The sequence below is a fragment of the Dromiciops gliroides genome, chromosome 2 (genome assembly GCF_019393635.1).
Source record: "Dromiciops gliroides isolate mDroGli1 chromosome 2, mDroGli1.pri, whole genome shotgun sequence".
NCBI lineage: Eukaryota > Metazoa > Chordata > Mammalia > Microbiotheria > Microbiotheriidae > Dromiciops > Dromiciops gliroides.
This window is the reverse complement of record NC_057862.1, coordinates 83,165,288-83,184,738: the sequence shown is the minus strand read 5'-3', so window position 1 is coordinate 83,184,738 and position 19,451 is coordinate 83,165,288. Positions and strand designations below refer to the sequence as shown.

The 19,451-nt window shown below is 38.6% G+C and overlaps 1 protein-coding gene and 1 non-coding gene across 3 annotated transcripts in view; both read right to left on the bottom strand.

Annotated features, from left to right (window-relative positions):
* Positions 1 to 327: 327 nt before the first annotated feature.
* LOC122744919 lies at positions 328 to 434 on the bottom strand. Its single transcript, XR_006355253.1, has one exon. It is a non-coding gene; the product is annotated as a U6 spliceosomal RNA (small nuclear RNA).
* Positions 435 to 16,280: 15,846 nt separating this feature from the next.
* The window catches only part of HTR7 (5-hydroxytryptamine receptor 7), a 92,316-nt gene continuing 89,145 nt past the window's right edge, over positions 16,281 to 19,451 (bottom strand). Inside the window, exon 3 of one of the 2 annotated variants that reach the window (XM_043986859.1) lies at positions 16,281 to 18,045. Coding sequence is in view for 1 of the 2 variants with exons in the window: in XM_043986857.1 (XP_043842792.1) it covers positions 18,003 to 18,045 (43 nt within the window). In the remaining variant the exon portion in view is untranslated. The remainder of the gene's footprint in view (positions 18,046 to 19,451) is intronic. The other variant, XM_043986857.1, reaches the window with a different exon arrangement.

The following is a 19,451-nucleotide window of genomic DNA, read 5'->3' as shown; positions in this document are numbered from 1 at the left end:
GTATTCCTGAACCTTCATGCAAATCAGTTACTAGATTGCAATTTCCTGCTAAGATTCTAAGTTTCATGACAGCAGGCACCATGTTTGATAGAGGCCCTCACTGCCACTTTTCTGAAACACTGCAACAGTCTATTAGCAGGCATTCTCACCTCCATTCTCCCCACCTCTGCAAACATCGTTAACCCTTGAAGCTATTTTTCAGACATGGACTCTCTCTATTATATGCCACTGAGGGTGATGATAGCAGAATTACAAAGAAATTAAGACTCACTTTTTATTATTTAAGATAAGTTTTCATTGATATTTTCTGGGGTTTTTTTACATCACCAAAAATAACAATACTTCATGAATTTGCATGTCATCTTAGCACAGGGGCCATGCTAATCTTCTCAGTATTGTTCCAAATTTCGTATATGTGCTGCTGAAGTGAGCAAAAATCAAGGCTTTCAAAGAAGCATCTATGGAGCTTTATTGTCTTGTGTGATTTGACCTAGTAACAGATGCAGAGAGCACCATATGCTTTCTATTCAACAGAACTTTCCAGAGGCCGAAAAGATTTCCCATGACTGCCTTTCTTATGGTGAAAATGCAGGAATCACTCAATACCTGCTCTTCTTGTATTGTCCCTCTACCCCTCCTCACCAACATCACTTACTACAATGATAGAAGGATCCTATCTTACACACAATCATTCCTTCTCCAAATTTACCACATTTCTATTGAGGGCACCACCACCTTTCCAACTACCCAAATTTACAAAGTTGGAATAATTTATAACTATTCCCTTTCTTTCAACTTCCATATGTAACTAGTTGTTTAATCTTATTGTTTTTACCTCTGCAATATCTCTTGTATTCTTTCCCTTTGCTCCACTCAAATGGCTTCTATCTTAAATTCTAATGAGCTCTCAAAGCTTCCCTTTAAGCCACCAGTCCTGTAGCCAGACTTATGTCCTTGGATCTGAACCAAATTTTCTTCATTCCTACCTTGCTCATCTTTAGCCAGCTTGACCCTTAGACAACCACGATGGAAACCATTGAGTCTTCCTGGTGCATATGTTAGAGTGGAAAGATCACAGCCAATCATACCTCCTGCCTCGTCTCTCCATTTCTCCCTCCCCAGGACTTTAAGTGGAGCTTCAAGATCTTTTCTGAGCCTAGGCTAAAAAATAGAAATAGTTATTATGAAGCCAGACTTCAGATAACTGAGTGGAGTTGCAATGACCTAGTCATCATGTTTGTGTTGTATCTTCTCTGGAGTCACTTCCCTGGTGCCCATTCATGTTGGCAGAGAGGGGTGACCACAATTATCAATCAATCAGCATTTATTAAGCACCTATTATCTGCTTGGCACAGGGCTAAATGCTGGGAATACAAAGAAAAAAGGCAAAATACAATCCCTGCCCTCAAGGAGCTTCTACTCTAATGAGGGAAACAACATGCAAACAAACATATACGAAGCAAGTTCTATACAAGATAAATAGAAAATAAATAGGAAACAGAGGAAAGGCACTAGAATTAAGTAGGTTTGGGAAAGGCTACCTGTAGAAGGGGGGATTTTAGTTGGGACAAAAAGGAAGCCAGGGATATCAGTTGTCAGAGCAAAGGAGGGAGAGCATTCCAGGCATAGGGTACAGCTAAAGAGATTGTCCCAGAGCCAAGAGATGGAGCGTCTTGTTCGTGGAACAGCCAGCAAGCCAGTGTCACTGGATCAAAGAATTTGTGTTGAGGAATAAGGTATAAGATGACTGGAAAGGTATGAGGGGGCTAGGTTATGAAGGGCTTTGAATGCCAAACAGCAGGCAATAGGGAGCCACTGAAGTTTATTGAGTAGGGGATGATATGATAGCACCTCAATTTTAGGGAAATCGTCTTAGGAGCTGATGTATGCATTGGAATAGGGAGAGACTTGAGGCAGGCGGACACACTAACAAATTATTGCAATAATCAAGGCATCAGGTAATAAGAGTCTACACTGGAGGGCTGGCAGTTTCAAAGGAAAGAAGGGGGTATATACAAGAGGTGTTGCAAAGGTGAGATCAACAGGCTTTGACAGCATCTTGAAAGTGGGAGTGGTATTAGGAGGGGCCATGAGAGATATTGAGGCCTCCAGGATAATTCCAAAGTTGTGTTCCTGAGGGACTAGGAGGATGGTGTTTTCCTCTACAGTAATAGGGAAGATAAGAAGTAAAGAGGGTTTGGGGGGAAAGATATTGATTCCATTTTGGAGTTATTGAGTTTAAGATGTCAACTGGAATTTCCAGTTTGAGGTATCTGAAAGGCAGTGGAAGATGTGAGCTTGGCTCTTTTAGGGCATATAGGGTTGGACTTGGATGTTGACTTCCTATAACAAATACCAGGCTCCCACATTTAATAAATATATTTCATATAACTTGCTCCTGGAATGAATTGACAGAGTCTGGGCTGGATAAAGGTCAAGGTGACTCACCCTACTCTCAGATAAAAGTTGGTTAGGGCTAGGTAAAATATCTTTGGTCAAGTGAATGCGTTTCCATGTATGTCTATGGGCATTTCCTCTGCCATTGGCTACTACCCTTCCTATGACAATTGCTACTGGCTCCTGTCTACTCACTGTGGATTCAAGGAATTGGGGAGAGGAGAGGATTGATCTCTTCTCAAGGGCTGGGTTGTAGCCTCTCTACCATTTGGTTAACTTTTTGCTGAACCTTTCAATCCCAAACTGACTTCCTGTTATATCAATTGGCCCATAAGAGCATCTGAATCATTCAGATAATCACAAGGTATTTCCTGTGGGACATATACTAAAGATACATTATTCTTCACAAATTGATTAAGAGCTTGCCCATATCTAGTTTATACTTTCATCTGACTGATTGACTGAATCAGATGCCTCAATTTTGTGATTATTTTAACTGAATTGGGGCTACGTTTGTATAAGTAAACAGTACATGTCTCTGATATGATCAGTGAATGGATTTGTTTGTCAGTACAAGTTATGAGTTAGTGCACATGTCTGAAAGTATCTCATTACAAGTGGTTTGTAAGTGCATATTTATACACACAAGCCTAGGTCTAGCCACCTAGGTAAAGTTAGGAGATTGTTGACCCTCCAATTACCCAGCTGGCTTAAGGACACCATGTGTTTGAAAGAACTCAGGTGTAGATCCCTAAACCAATGACCAATAGAGAACCCAGCAGTTTGGGAGTTCTCAGAGTTGGGTATTGAGCCTAGTTTTGGAGGAGAGTCATTTTTAGTGTTGATCAGGGCAGTTGCAGAGGCAGGACAACACTTATTGTACATCTGCCAGAATAATTCATAGGATTATAGATTTAGAGGGACTCTAGAGGCCAAATTATCTGGGTCAAGAACCAGTCCCTATAGTGGCAACATTTGGAACCAGGCTGATAAGCTCTAGGCAGATTTTATATCTGAGTTATCAAGGTTTTAAGTGCCTAGTAGAAGATTATTGTGAGATAAAACACAATAAGAACACTATAGTTAGACATATGGCCTAGATGTGAAAAAGAATGAATGCAGAATCATTTAGCATTGTAGGTCGGATCATCTCATTCTTTTGTTAAAACCTTTCAGTTGTTCCCTTTTGCCTAAAAATAAAGATCAAACTCTTTAGACTAGCTTTCAAAATCACCCAGTAATCTGGTACTAACAAAAATTATTCTTTTTCTATTATATTAGTAACTAATTATTAAATTTGGAGTAAAGTTTTTTCCCTTTATTTCCTCATTCACAGACCAGCCCCCTTGGCCAATCAGTCAGTCTCTGAAGGACATTGCTGACAGATGAGGTTGCCCAGATGCTCTGGGTACATGTTGTGAGATCATCTTGGACTGACTGACCTACAGGGGCTGGTCCCTGTATTTAGTGATCTCCATATGGTTTTGTCTTTGGTTACTGAGATAAACCACTGGCCATCAATTTATCGATTATCAACTAGCCTAATTAATAAATTGATTGTTAATTACCCAGAAATTCTGTCTTTCGGGTTTTTCATTCATCTTAGTACCAATCTATATTTCCAGCCTTATCTCATACTACTCACCTTCATGTCTTCTTGGCTATAACCAAACTGTGACCTATCTATGTCCTGGGCTTTTATACATCCATGCCTTCATATTTGCAAAACAACCTTGTTCATTGACCATTTTATTCCTAGAAGTTACACTACTCCATGCTCCCATTACTTATAGAACTATCATTCATTCCGTGAAGGCCAACTCAAATGCTACCTGCTTTGTAATACCATTCCTGATACTCTGAGTCAATAATGAATAGCCTTTCCTTCACTCATTAGCACTTTTTTTTTTTGCAGGGCAATTGGGGTTAAGTGACTTGCCCAGGGTCACACAGCTAGTAAGTGTTAAGTGTCTGAGGCCGGATTTGAACTCAGGTCCTCCAGACTCCAGGACTGGTGCTCTATCCACTGCGCCACCTAGCTGCCCCATCATTAGCACTTTTTTGATCAAAGATATACATTATCTTGTATTAGTTATTTGTGTAAATGTTGTATGCCCCCACCATACTGTAAATCCCCTGAGAACAGGGAGCATGGCTTATCTATACCTGTACTTCTCCCATTATCAAGAGGACTATACAACCATAGCCTGGTAGGGTCTTATAACTTCTAAGGGAGTGAGGTCACAAAAGAATGAAATAATAAAAAAGAGCATGAGGGATATTGAGGTTCAAACTTCTCTCAGTGGTAGTAAACTCTTAACACCAAATCCTTGCAAATTATACCCATTATAATGTCCCATCTCCCATCGTAAATTATCTTTCCTCCAATGAAAGATTCGATGGGAAACCTTCCCATCACTAAACTGAGATTTCCTTCCCTCCCCCCCCCATTTCAATCTCTCCTTTTACCACCTCACCCACTCTTCTATAGCTTCTCTTCTTCCTAGGAAACTACAAAACAATTTCCATTCAGGGCTTACCATTAACTTAATAAGGGCATATCACATAATCACTTCTATCTTCTTCCTCCTTTTTATGTTTCCTCCCATTCTGCAATTTAATCTTGCAAAACATTGATTCACCTGTAAGTGAAACTTCCTGAAATTTCAGGGTTGTTCCTCTACCATCACTTCTACATAAATTTGACTTTCACCCATGTCTCTTTACTCACTATTTAAAAAGAAATTGCTTGATGATCCCTCTGTGTTATTTTGTTGTTGCTGCTGTTGTGGAACCGCATAGGTATCTTTTTATAGCTTTTTTTTTTCTTTATTTCTAGGAGGTTATTTATTTTTATTACTTATGCCTTTCTGTTGCTGCATTTACCTCTTTTTTTTCATTTTTGGTCTGGGTCTGAAATATTTGCCAAGAAAATAACCAATGTATATGGCTTTTTATAAGAATAATTTAAATATTCTATGCCCATCTTTTTTTTTTCAGGGTAATGAGTGTTAAGTGACTTGCCCAGGGTCACATAGCTAGTACGGGTCAAGTGTCTGAGATTGGATTTGAACTCAGGTCCTCCTGAATCCAGGGAGGAGATTTATCCACTGCACCACCTAGCTGCCCCCTGCCCATCTTTTTTTAATTGATGATTAGGCTTGAGTTTGCAGGGTATATATTACAATGGATTGTACCTTGGGCTTCTATGTTCTCAGGAATACATTTTATTTCTTTGTTTCTATATTTTTTATGACTAGAACAATCTTGTATTATTCAAATTTCCTTTCCTTTGTTTTTGAAGATCTTTTCCTAGTCATTTGCTGAATGCGTTATTTGCTACTGGAATTATTCATTTTAGCCACTCTCTGTCTTGAAGTTTGCAACATATATTTTGTACATTTGTTTGTTTCTTGAGGCAAACTGTGACATTCTTTGATTGGCTCTTTGTTTTCTGTGTTCAGAAGTATTGGACATTTTTTCTTGTATTATTTCAAAGATTATAGTGTTCAGGTTTTCTTATTTGTCATGTTCTTCTGGGAGATCTAGAAACCTTTAGTTCTCTCTGTGCATTTTGTATTTGAGATCAATAGCTTCTATTTGTATAGAGATCATGTTTTCTTTTAATGTTGCTTTTTGCTTCTTATCTTCCCAATTGTCCTTCTTTTCTGTGTATTTGCATTTACAATCAGTTGAACTCTCTTGGGTTTCTTTGGTGAGATTTGCCACTGTAAACTAGAATTTTTGTATTCTGCCAATTAATTCTGTTTTCAAAATTCTTATTTCTTTGCTAAGCAATTCAGGAACATCCTGCTGTGGTCCCATAATCTCTCAGGAATTTAAAAGGTCCTCTGCCTCAATAGCCATTGATTCATTTTCCTTTGCCTTGAAATGCTTATTCAGAGATATTTGGAATCATTTCGATTTACTCAAGGTCATTCTTCTGTTTTTAATATCTGGGTTATCCATTTGTGCTTAAGGTTTTTAAACTGAATTTTCTTCCTCCTTGTATCTTTGGCAATTTCATCCCTTACATTGCCCTATCACTCCTTTTCTGACTCCTTCCTCTTGGATGTTAGGGCTAGACCTCAAAATGGTTTCAGCTTCTTCTCACATGAGGGATTTCACAGCCTTATTTTTCTGTCTGTTGTCACACCAGACAAACATCCACCTTCCCTTCCCTCTACCTCTTTTGAGCAGAGGATTGGGGAGGAAGGCAGGAAGTTGGGAGGGAACAGAGTTGAGTTGTTCTGGCAAAGATTACAACAGCAGCAAGAAAATTATTTAGTGGATTCCAAAGCAGAAGCCTATAAGTCTCATCCTGCAGCTCTGTCAGAGCATGGAGGAGGGTAGAGGAAAGGTTGCTAAGTTATGTTAAGGATTAGCTTCCTCTGCTATTAATTCACCAAGTTCTTACCTTATTAGGGTTCTTGGTATCTTACCCTATGGAGAAAGCTACAATTAGTTTACCTCTTACACATAATTATTGGTTTATCTCTTACACATAATTATTATTTTGTAGAGGTTAGAGAGCTCATGAGGATCAAAGAATATGTCTAGTCCTTCACCCTATTGGTCACATGATCTGGAAGTCCCACTTTAGGAATTTTAAATGTTCTTTTTAAGGCCTATATAAAAAGTGTCTGTACAACTCCCCCATTTCACAGAAAACTTTGATCAATTGACTAAAACTTCTTAATTTTAAAAAAGATTCTGCTCATGGTCAGAACTTCAGTGCTCATAGCAACCCAGTATTTAGTCTGTCTTACATTCTCGCAAAGCTATTCTGATCATGAATCCCCTTTGTAATCATTAGCCACTCTGTGCTCAGGTGCAGTGGTTTTATTAGGGATTGCCTCATGGGACCTTAGCCATTTTTTATGTTCCTACTTGAGAATGAGATAGCAAAAAAAAAAAAAAAATAGAGTGGACTTAGTCTAGTTCTCACCAGCAGAATCCTTGGAGAAAACTACTAACAGCTGTAAAAAGCCATGGATATTTGGAGAAATTATCTTATTCTTCGGAGTTCACTGGACTTAGAGTCATAAGGGACATGTAATAATGGTTGCAAAATTTTTGATGAGGTGTTTTTTTGTTGTTGTTGTTGAACCAATAATAATGGTAGGTTTATTGTCTTCCAGGGATAGATAGAGGACTTCCAAAGACTTTTAAAACCAAAGTCACTATTAAGAACTGTTGGTGATCCAGATGGACCCAAATGATACTGCCAGATTAGGAAGCATTGGAAAGCATCTAAAATCTGTAAGTGCATAAATAGTAACACTTGCTGTTAATTAAAGGCAAGGACTTCAGAAGAGAAAGGCAGGCTTAATGAGTGAAAATGTAGTCAAGAAGATGGTGTCCAAGTTTGGAAGTTAGATTTCTGGGCCCTGGCCAAAGATGGAACCTGCCCAGCAAGTGCTAGAAAGAATTAATTTGCTTGAAGTTTTACAGATTTAATAGAAAGGTCCTTAAGTGGAAAAGGAAGGGTGAGGAAGAAAAATGCTTATGGATATCCACTGAGATGGCAACCATAGGGAGTAATTAGAATGGTAGAACCTGTCGATGAGTATACTGAAACTAAAAGAAGGTAATGACGACTAAATGCAGAAGAGTAGCACAGCCCTGTATTAGAAATTCGAAAAGGCTCAGAAAGCTAAGGCCAACCCAATGGAGGATTTTTAAAGCTATACTGAGAAAGAGAGGAGGATTAAAGATTGCTGCAAGGGGCAAATGGGACAATGATAAAAAAGAGAACTGCTTGATTTTTACTCTTTGTCTTCTTTCCAAAGCAATAGCCTTTATAAGGAGAGAAGAAAAATAGCTAATTGACAGTTGATGTATACAATAGGAGGATGGTAAGATGACATTACTCTTACTTGCTTTAGGTGAAAGATCTAAACATTTAATTGGGTCAATCCATTACAAATGTAGGGATGCCAATAGTTAATTCAGTTTCTAGTTAATCATAAACTTCAACCATAAAATATGCATATGTACCTTTTAATAAATTATAAACCTCGTACGAAGTCAGTGCCAGCCATATTCATTGGCTAATATCCAAAGTGTTTGGAAAAATCATCATTTCTGTATTTTGCTGAGTAATGTCTGCTTTAGCTACCTTGCCATAATTCCCATTATTGAGGCAGATCCTAGAACAGATCTTTTTCTGTACTGTTACAAGTCTTAGCTTGCCATTTTGTCATTGATGTTCATTGATTTATATTGAGAATCACTCAGTAATGTATAAGATGAATTTTTTCTAGATATTAGTCCATATATGTATTATTAGTGTGTATATATATACACACACACATATATATACACATACATGTACACATATACAAGTATATATACACATATACGCATATGTGTGTATATACATGCATGCACACATAGAGTTAGGTGGGAGGAGAGAGAGAGAGAGAGAGAGAGAGAGAGAGAGAGAGAGAGAGAGAGAGAGAGAGAGAGAGATGGATGATTAAGTTTTGATTCTCATCTTCTTTGCCCCAGACCAAAGCAGGGACCTGAGGATGGCAGCAAGTTGGAAAGCACCTGCATTGTGTATGTTGTTTTTTTCATCATATATGTTTTTCATATGAAAGTGTCCACAAAATTCATTTGTATACTCTCAACAAACCCAATAGTAAGATCAGTTTAGTACAAGACTTCAATATATGTTCCTTGAAATCCCAGAACATGACTACAACAATTGGGAACAGGAGGGAGTCAGTGAGAATGTATCTGTATGTATTTCCTTTTAAGAATCATCTTCAATTAAATATAAATTATTCAAACACCATTCTTTGTATTGCATACTCTCTTCTTTCTTATTAGCATAGGTAAATAAGAGTTGAGTAGGTGTATGATAAAAAATTCAATTTACCAGAATATTTGGGGACTGTTGTATTCTGCAAATGACCTATCTCCTCCTTGCCCTGAACACTGTGAAAATGACCCATGATCGCTACAGGGGCCAGTGTTCTAAGGTCCAATATTTCCTCTTACTCCCTCAATTAAATATGTCTTACTACTTGACCTAAGTGCATTCTGTGAATCTTGTCCTAGTTACCTGAATGGCTAGTTATGGCTTTGTCAACGATAGACAGCATTTCTGTTGTATGAGGACTAGCATAGCTGGAGAGATCCATCACCAGGTTGGCCACAGGGCATTAAATTTAGGGACCACAACAACTTTCAAAGACCAACTATGAAGATGAAGTTGAGTTACCATCTATGTTGCTAGAGTGAATACCCAGCCCCATGAAATCATTGATGCTTTAAGTACTGAAGTAGCTAAAATGTCGTGGTCCAATTTCCTGTCCAATTAAATGTCATATCATGCTCATAAAGAAGCACCGAAGCATAGTGGATAGAATGCTGGAATTGAAATCTAGAAGGCCTGGGTTCCAGCTTTACCTCTGATAGTAGCCATGTAACTATCGACAGATCAATTAACCTCTGTAACCCTCAAACAGTACTCTAAATCAATCCACTAAGTTATAAACAAGCTAAGATCTGTGTTGGTGGAGGGAGTTCCCACACTGACAAAAATCAAATAATCGTGAGATGTGGTGAATTCAATTTGAAGTTTATCTGATGACTTGAAAATCTTCAGTCCCCGCAAGTCATCTTTTTGGACACTAAGATTAGAAATGCTTATCCTCTCTCCTTCTCAGAATGGTTATTAGAAAAAAAATCCTGTAAATTTTAATATGATATGTCAATATGAGTCATCATTATTACTATTATCTCTATGGGCAATCATGATGTAGGAGAAGAGACAAAAAGACTTCAGCCCAGGTCCTTCACGTTTCAGTGCGGGGCCTTTTCCATTACATCACACATATGCAATGAAATATCAGTAGTGACTGTCCTAATCCTTTGCTGATTCATCCCTGATATCCTGCACACTACTTCCAAGTCATCTCTCCCTACTGGAAAGACATCACCCTTCCAGCTGGGGATGCTCAGCTAAGGAGCTTAGAGAGCTTACATAGCCTAAGGAAGAGTGCACATTCACACATGGAGCTTAAGAGTGAAGCCAGTGGAAATCATGGGAATGAAGGAGGCTTGCTGAGTCTGTGATGGGTGTGAAAGCATCAGAAAACTCCCTTTTCATTCAACCAAAAATATTAAGAAGGAAATATTTCTGCAGCCTAAAATCCTTTCCTGAAATAAATGGACCTGAATTGAAGGAAACCTAAGAAGTATCTAATCAAATTTCTTAGAAAACAGTTCTCTCCACTGAAATCTTCCCTCCCCTACCTTTCTTTTAGGAGTGAATTAAAGGACAAGAATGAAAGTTAAGGCCCCGGGAAAATAGATTAATGGGGTTAACTAGACTGAGACCAAAAACATATCTTATTTCTAATTAAGATTCTTGCTTTCCCCTAGACTCAGAAGAGCAGCATCTTTAAGAGCTTCAGGCCTCTCAGCAAGTCCGCTAAATCCTATGGACCCTTTCTCAAAATAATAGGTTTTTTTAATTAATAATTGAAGGAAACGCTAGATTTCATTAGAATTAGTTAAAAGGAAGATGTAACATTTTTCCCATCCAAGTGAAGGAGGTCCCTGTAACCAAGTTATAAACCTCTATATTAGAATAATAATGGACCTAAGATCAGTACTCTCTTTCCCCCTTTCCTGAATTGATTTGAGCAGTGGTGGCAAAAAACTAGTGGATCTTTCCTCCCCACGCCCACCCCACCAACCCACATATTTACTTAGAAAACCACAAATTAACATTATCTGTGTTGTTTTATTTATTTTATTAAATATTTTTCATTTACCCTGTAATCTGGTTCAGGCTGCACTTGAGAGTTGCTCCTCGGGACCAGAGTATCAATCAAAGAAAAGGAGGGCTCTTTACTTTAGGTCAGTTGTAACCAGCTGGAATTCTGAAGAACCCAAGAAAGAGGTCATCAAAATGAAATGGAGTGGGGCAGCTAGGTGGCACAGTGGATAGAGCACCGGCCCTGGAGTCAGGAGTACCTGAGTTCAAATCTGGCCTCAGATACTTAACACTTACTAGCTGTGTGACCCTGGGCAAGTCACTTAACCCCAATTGCCTCACTAAAAAAATTTTTTAAAAAATGAAATGGAGTGGGGCAGCTAGGTGGCACAGTGGATAGAGCACCGGCCTTGGAGTCAGGAGGATCTGGGTGACCTTCGGCAAGTCACCTGGCTGGAGAAATACTGGGTATCAGCTTCCTCACCTCTAAAAGATTAAAAGATGTCCTTTCCAACTCTCCATGTCTAGGATGAGCCTTTGATTCCTAGAGTTTTATGAAATGTAAACCCTGACAATAATTAGTCACTCAGACCCAATCTACAATGAAAGCATGAAGAAGAAAAGTGTTTTTATTTTTAAATGTTGAATTATCTCTGGAATTTTGAATTCCATGTGGTGGGGGTGGGGCAAAATTATCATTATATCTATATAAATATATATCATGGGTATGAATGGTTTCTCAGTGACTAGAATAATAATGATGATAATAATAATAATAATAATACTGGTTTACATTAGACTATGAGATTCTTGAGAACAGGGACTGTCACCATTTTTGGCATTCCCAGCACTTTTCACAGTTCCTGGGACATAGAAGGCACTTAAGTAGATACCAGCAAGGTGGCACAATGGGTAGAGTGCTAGACCTGGAGTCAGGAAGACCTGAATTCACATCTGGCCTCAGATATTTACTTGCTATGTGAGCCTGGGCAAGTCACTTAACACAGTTTGCCTTGGTTTCTTCATCTATTAAATGAGCTGGAGAAGGAAATGGCAAAACACTCCAGTATCTCTGCCAAGAAAACCCCGATGGGAGTCACAAAGAGTCTGAAATGATTGAATGACAACAACACAAATGTTTATTGACCGGTATTTATAGTGATTTACAGTCACAAAGTATTTGAGAGGGTCTAAGAAGAAATGTTTTAGCAACCTATATCTTTAGAGATTATCTAGGCCAGGTGTTCTTAACCTTTTATCTGTTATGGACCCAGGGGCTATCTGTTTGAACCTATCGACACCTTCTTGGAATAATGCACAAAATAAAATACATAGGCTTCCAAAGGAAACCAATTATGTTAAAATACAGTCTTAAAGTGTGCATATGTGTGCGTGCGTGTGTTTGTGTGTGTATAAATATATGCATACACACACAGATAGATACATATAAAAGACAAGGTCGTAGACCCAACCTAAGAACCTTTGATGTAGTCCAACCCCTTTCATTTTACAAATAAGGAAACTGAAGCCCCCAAGAAGGGAAATTAAGTTGGCATTGCTAGTAAACAATAGAAATAGAATTCAAAGCCAGTTCTCACACTGGATTTCAAGGCAGATGAGTCTCATCATTGTGTGAAAGAGATGTAAAGAAAAGCTCCAGATCACTCCCATAATAATGTAAGATGAAAACGTACCATTCACATCTAACTTAAGGTTGTCCTTCAGAAGCTTTTTAGAATCTTCCTAGTGAGGGCGTTCCCCTAAATACTTGGCAAGTCAGGGAACATTTTGATCAAATTACAAATTTAATAATCATTCCTTGACTGAAACAATGCCCTACTCTCAAATGGGAGTATGGCTTAAAAAAAAACATTCAGTAAGGTTGGGTAAGTCAATATATAGCTCCATCATTGCCCCTAGTCACCACAAAAGCATGTGGTCATAGGAAGCAGAGCATCATCAATGTGGCCAATGTCCTTACCTACATCCATAGTTGACTACTATCTACTTCCTAAGTATGTATGGGTACTTCATTGGTATTTAGCTCCCATGAAAAAATGTCATTAAAATATTATTGAAAAAAATATTATTGGTTGGATCCAGGCAACAAAATTAAATGACAACTTTGCCATTGTTTTGTGGTCCATTTAGACCTGTCAAGTCTGTTGTTGAAAACTCCCCAATTTTGCCATTCTACTTGCAAAAACATTTTCTCCTCTGAGATTATATTCTTTCTACTCTAGATAGATCTTCTATGTGCCTAGTTATGATCATGTTTTTCTCCTCCACAGAATGTGAGCTCCTTGAGGGTAGGGTCTGTTTTTATCTCTCCCTAGAACTTAACACAGTGTTTGCCCCATAGTAGGATCTTTAAAAAATACTCGATGGGGCAGAGCCAATGCCATGACTCTCCATGCTCCCTAAAAATCCATCCACAAACCTCCAAAAATAATGACATAAGACAATTCCTGGAGGAGCATAACCCACAAAAGAACATATTGAAACTATTTTCCAGCCAAAGATGGCTTATGTAGGCAGCAGGGATCGTCGGCTATACTGGGTGAGAAAGGAGCTCAGTGCCTGGTACAGATCCAGCTCCAGGCAGGCCACACCTCCAGAGCCTCAGATCTTCAGCGTGAGTGGCTTCTTCTGAAACTTGGCTCACTGAGTGGTGAGGGGGTCCAGCGGTTGACCGGGGGAAATAGCTGTGGTCTCTGCAGGAGCTAAGGAAGAGAGCCCATATTCTGGATCAGTAACCAGATTCGAGTGGCAGAGGCCCAGTGGGGAAGGGGCATAGGCATGCCAAGTATCTGACCATAGAGAATCAGATTTCAATCAGACTTCTGCTTCTGGGTTAAAGATAAAGTGGACCATGGTTACTTACAGGCCAGGTGGGCTAAGAACGAGCCTCTCATTAAATCTTACCACTGGACCCCCTGTAGCTTGGGACAGTACATCCTGGAAGCAGCGCAACATGTTAAGAAGTAGTTAAAAGCCAAGAAATAGACAGTCAAGATGAGCAGGCAGAGAAAGCAGCAGACCATTGAAAGCTTCTTTGGTGTCAAGGAAGATCAAAATACATCCTCAGAAGAAGATAACAAAGTCAAAGCTACTACATCCAAAGCTTCCAAGAAAAATATGAATTGGTCTCAGGCCATGGAAGCACTCAAAAAGGTCTTTAAAGATAAAGTAAGAGAGGTAGAGGGAAAAGTTAGAGAGAATAGAGTAAAAAAAATGGAAAGAGAAATGAGAGTAATGCAGGAGGGTCATGAAAAAAAAAAAGTAGATGGCTTGAAAAGCCAAATTGGCCAAATGGAAGAGGAGATACATAAACTCTCTGAGGAAAATCATTGTTTAAGAATTAGGATAGAGCAAAGAGAAGCTAATGACTTTATGAGAAATCAAGACACAATAAAGAAAACCCAAATGAATTAAAAGTAGAGGACAATATGAAATATCTCCTTGGAAAAACAGCTGACCTGGAAAATAGATCCAGGAGAGGTAATTTGAAAATCATTGGACTACCTGAAAACCATGATCAAAATAAAAGTTTAGACATCATCTTCCAAAAAATTGTCAGGGAAAATTGATCTGACATTCTAGAAGCAGAAGGTAAAATAGAAATTGAAAGAATCCAACAATCACTTCCAGAAATAGATCCCAAAAGGAAAACTTCCAGGAATATTATAGCCAAATTCCAGAGATCCCAGGTCAAGGAGAAAATATTGCAAGCATCTAGAAAAAAGGAATTCAAATACTGTGGAGCTATAGTCAGGATAACACAAGATCTAGCAGCTTCTACATTAAAGGACCAGAAGGCACAGAATATGATATTCTGGAGGGCAAAGGAACTGGGACTATAGCCAAGAATCACTTACCCAGAAAAACTGTGTATAATCTTTCAGGGGAAAAATGAGACTTCAATGAAAAAGAGGACTTTCAGGCATTCATGATGAAAAGACCTGAACTGAATAGAAAATTTGAATTTCAAATACAAGAGCCTAGAGAAGCATGAAAAGGTAAACAGGAAAAAGAAATCATGAGAGATGTTAAAAGGTTAAACTCTTTATATTCCTACATGGGAAGATAATACTTCTAACTCATAAGAACTTTCTCAGTATTAGGGCAGCTGAAAGGAATGTACTTAGACAGAGGGCACAGGTGTGACTTGAATATGAAGGGATGATATCTATAAAGCATTTGTTTTTTGTTTATCCTTGTTTTTTGTAGGGCAGGCAGGGTGGGGGTGGCTTATGTCTGGGGATGCATTTGGGGTCAGGGCCTCCTGGGTCCAGGACTGATGCTTTGTCCACTGTATCACCTAGCTGACCCATGATGACATCTTTAAAATAAAGTTAAGGGGTAAAAGGAATGCTCTGGAAGGAAGCAAAAGGGAAAGGTGGAATGGGGTAAAGTAGCTCACATAAAAGAAACAAGAAAAAGCTTATGGAAGGGAGGGGAAGGTGGGGAAGGAATGGGGTAGTGAGCAAGCCTTACTCTCATCAGAATTGGCTCAAAGAGGGAATAAAATACACATTCAAGTGGGTATAGTAATATATTTTGCCCCGAGAGAAAGTGGGAGGGGAAGGGGATAAGGAGGGAAGAGGAAAAGGAAGGGAAGGCAGATTGGGGGAGGGGCAGTAAAAAGCAAAACACTTTCTAGGAGGGATAGGGTGAAAGAAGATAGAAAATAGAGTAAATATCAAGAGTACGGAATAGGATGGATGGTAATATAGTTAGCAATAGTAACTGTGAAAGAAATGATGAGCAGGATGCTATCAGAAGAACTTACGAAAAATGCAAACTATCAACAGAGAAAGAACTGATGGTATCTGAATACAGATTGAAGTATAATTTTATTTGTTAGTTCCTCTTTCCAAAGTTATTTTGTCTGTTTTCTTTCACAATCTGACTAATGTGAAGATCTTTTGATAGACTGCACATATACGACTTTTATTGAATTGCTTGATTTCTTAGGGAGGGTTGAGGAGAGAGGGAGGAAGAAAATTTGGAACACAAAGTTTTAAAAATTAATGTGAAAAAAACAACGTGAAAAAAAATTTGGTTTTTTACATGTAACTTGGGGAAAATTCTAAATAATAAAAAAATACCCATTGACTGATCGATTGATTTCTATCTCTTTGGCCCTTTAAATAAAAAAAAAATCATTGACTTTATTGCAGCTATAAATAGACTTTATTTGATTTAATGTAATAAAACATTTTCAAATGGAACACGACATTCATCTTACTATAGTTAATCCTTTAAGTTATGAATATAATTATGTACAGTCACTCTATGAAGCCTGCAGTTAAGATATTGATACAGCTTTGTCTAGAAGGTAAGCACCCATCTCCTCTTTGTCTGGGATGCAGGTGCTTCTCTGATTCTGGTAAGAGGCAAAGCCGAAGTTAAATCATGCACATCCAGTCTGGGGCCCCTACTAGAAAGCCAAAAAGTCCTGGGGGTGCATCGTCTGCTCCTAGGGCTCTATATCCATCACCTGGAGCTCAAGGCTTCCTCCTCTTGGGTTTCCTGTCTCAGGATTACCACCACTTTTGTATCCTGTATTTATTGAACCTCACAGTTTGACAAGTCAGATCAATGACAGGATCATTTCTGTTCAGCAGCCTGCCCCAATTGTCAACCTTAAATGAGATAGAATTGCATCACCCAAGGCACACATTTGCTTTTAAGATATGGGCATCACAGTGAATGAGCCTAACAACCTTCTCAGGAGCTTTTAGTCAAGTCTCTAGAGCACTTCAGCTCTTCCTCACTCCTTTTTCCATCAAACTCATCACAAAGTTGAACATGATTATGGTCAACGGAAGCAGTTCTTCCCACTGGACAATGAGACGCATGCAGGGGACAAGTATGCCAGCCTTGAAGTGCAATTCCACTGGTCACAAAATGGTGTCCACCAGTTATTGGATCTGTGACACCAGAATAAAAAACATTTCAAGGTTTGGAAAATCCATTCTGTTCCTTCTTCCCTTAGTATCCCCAGCACTTATATACAGAGTGAGTGCCTAATGAATGCTTGTTGACTGGCAGATTGCTCCCATTGCAGCCTTTTTCCTCCCCTTGGAAAATGAATGACCCTAATCCCTCAGCATCCTGAGGAAGAACTATTAGCAAAGGGAAATCTTTGGCCAGGCTTTCTGGCCCTTTCCAGCCTTAGATCCATTCATGAGTCCTATAGGAACAATAAGTAGATCAACACATAAAGTACTTTTATGGGAAAGACACAGGGGCCTCTGTAAAGGAGCCAAACTACTTGACAGGGGTTTTAAATAAACAATGCCTTGAGACTAGGTTTGTATTAGCAGACTACAGTAATTTCGAGATTGTTTTCTAACACAGGCATGCAACATTTTCAACACTTGACTTACCAGTGTTTGCTTAAAAAATATCTATTTGTCATACAACAAAATACAGCTTTTTTTCACCAATGATCCCTGAATATTCATAATAACATCTTGTCTCAGAAGCATGGGGACTATGAACTAGGACTTCCTTTCACTTACACAGACGTGAAGCACTAGAAACTGTGTTTCCATCCTCTGTGGAACTCAGTTTTGTCAATGTGCTTATTGCTAAAACATGATCTTGCTGTCATACGCAGACATTGGTTTTCATTTGTACACAATAGCATTGATTTACAAATGGAGAGCAAGCAAGAGAGAGTGAGAGATTATCCCTCCCCAAATCAGCGCATGTCATACAATGGATCATCCATGTTGATGTCACATTTGAATGGTTCCTCCCACCGGAGAAGCTGCATTTGGAAAGCCAGAAACGTCTTCATCAGGAGTGAGTCACTTCTTTCACCCCTTGTTGATTTCAGGCTCCGTCATTCTGCTCGGCATCATGAATCATGACTTTTTTTCCGACTGTAGTCAGAGTTTTGTCTATTAAAAAAATAGGAGAGACAGGAAAAAAATTTAGCAGGACCATAAACCTGATTTTTTATTTCTCAGTGGATGGATTTAATTCTTATAGAATCAAAGCAGTTGAATCAATTGTGGCTTCTAAAGGGGTTAGCAGTGCTTCTGAGGAAAAAAAAAGTATGCCCTTTTTCGTCTTTTTCCTGATTTTCATAAGCTGCCAAGCACTCAGCATATTTATGAAGCAGCCCTGAATAACAATCTAGAAACTAACTTTTGTGAAAGATCTGTAGCAAAAATGAAAAAAAAAAAGAACACTTAGAATTACCTACAAAATGGAATGGTATTTACCTTGTTTGAAAAGGAAAATGATGAATAATAATGAGCCTGGCACATAAAGGAGGCATTGTGGAGCAGCAGAAAGAATACAGAATTTTCAGTTTGAGGACCCAGGTTTTCAATAGTAAAACCTCTCTGCAATTTATAGCACCATAGATTAAGAGCTGGAAGGTACCTCAGACAAGATATTCCAACCTTCTTGTTTTTTATATTAGAAAACAGGCTTGGACAACTTATGGGTCCATCTCCCTTAGTCAGTCAATAAGCATTTATTAAGCACCCACTGTATGTTAGTCACTGTGCTAAATACTAAAGATGCAAAAACCCAAAAACAAACATACAAAAACAAGACAATCCCTGCTCTCAAAGGAGCTCACAATTTCATGAAAAAGCCAGTTATTCATCTTTACATTTTCAAAACTAAGAGGCAGTGTGACATAGCTAGCAGATAGAGCACCAGCTTCAAAGCTAGAAAGAAGAATTCAAGTCCAGCTTCTGACACCTAGCTTTTTGACTGAACAATTCATTTAGCCACTTGGTGTTCTAAGCAACTCTCTACCAAAAGAATTTGTAGTCCATGCACTAATTCATATTGGTAAAGGGAGTTTCCTCACCTGGGAATTCGCTACATCAATGAAATCACATTTTTAATCCCTACCCCTCACTCTAAAAATAACTAGCCCTAGACCCAACACAGAATAAGTATATAATAAATATTTGCTGAGTTAATGCCAAGTGGAAAAAAAGAATGTTTCCCAAAATCCCTCTTTTCCTCTACATCATCTTTGTTGTTGTTGTTGTGTTGTTTTTAGAGAGAAAGATACATCATGAAAACCTAATTTTCTGGAACAAGGCCACACATCCCACCAATAATTCCACCATAGCCTCCAGTAAAAATGGCCACCAAAAAAGTGACCCTTGGTGGACTCAGGAAATCTAAAACTTTATTAAAAACAAATATTTATAAATTCTTGAATTGAAGGTTTTGGAGCTAAGAATAGGGACTAGACCTGTGATTTCAGAGTAGCTACTCTGCTTAAATTCTTCCTGGATCTTGAAGTCCCAGAGTAACAGCTTGGAAATGGGGTCTG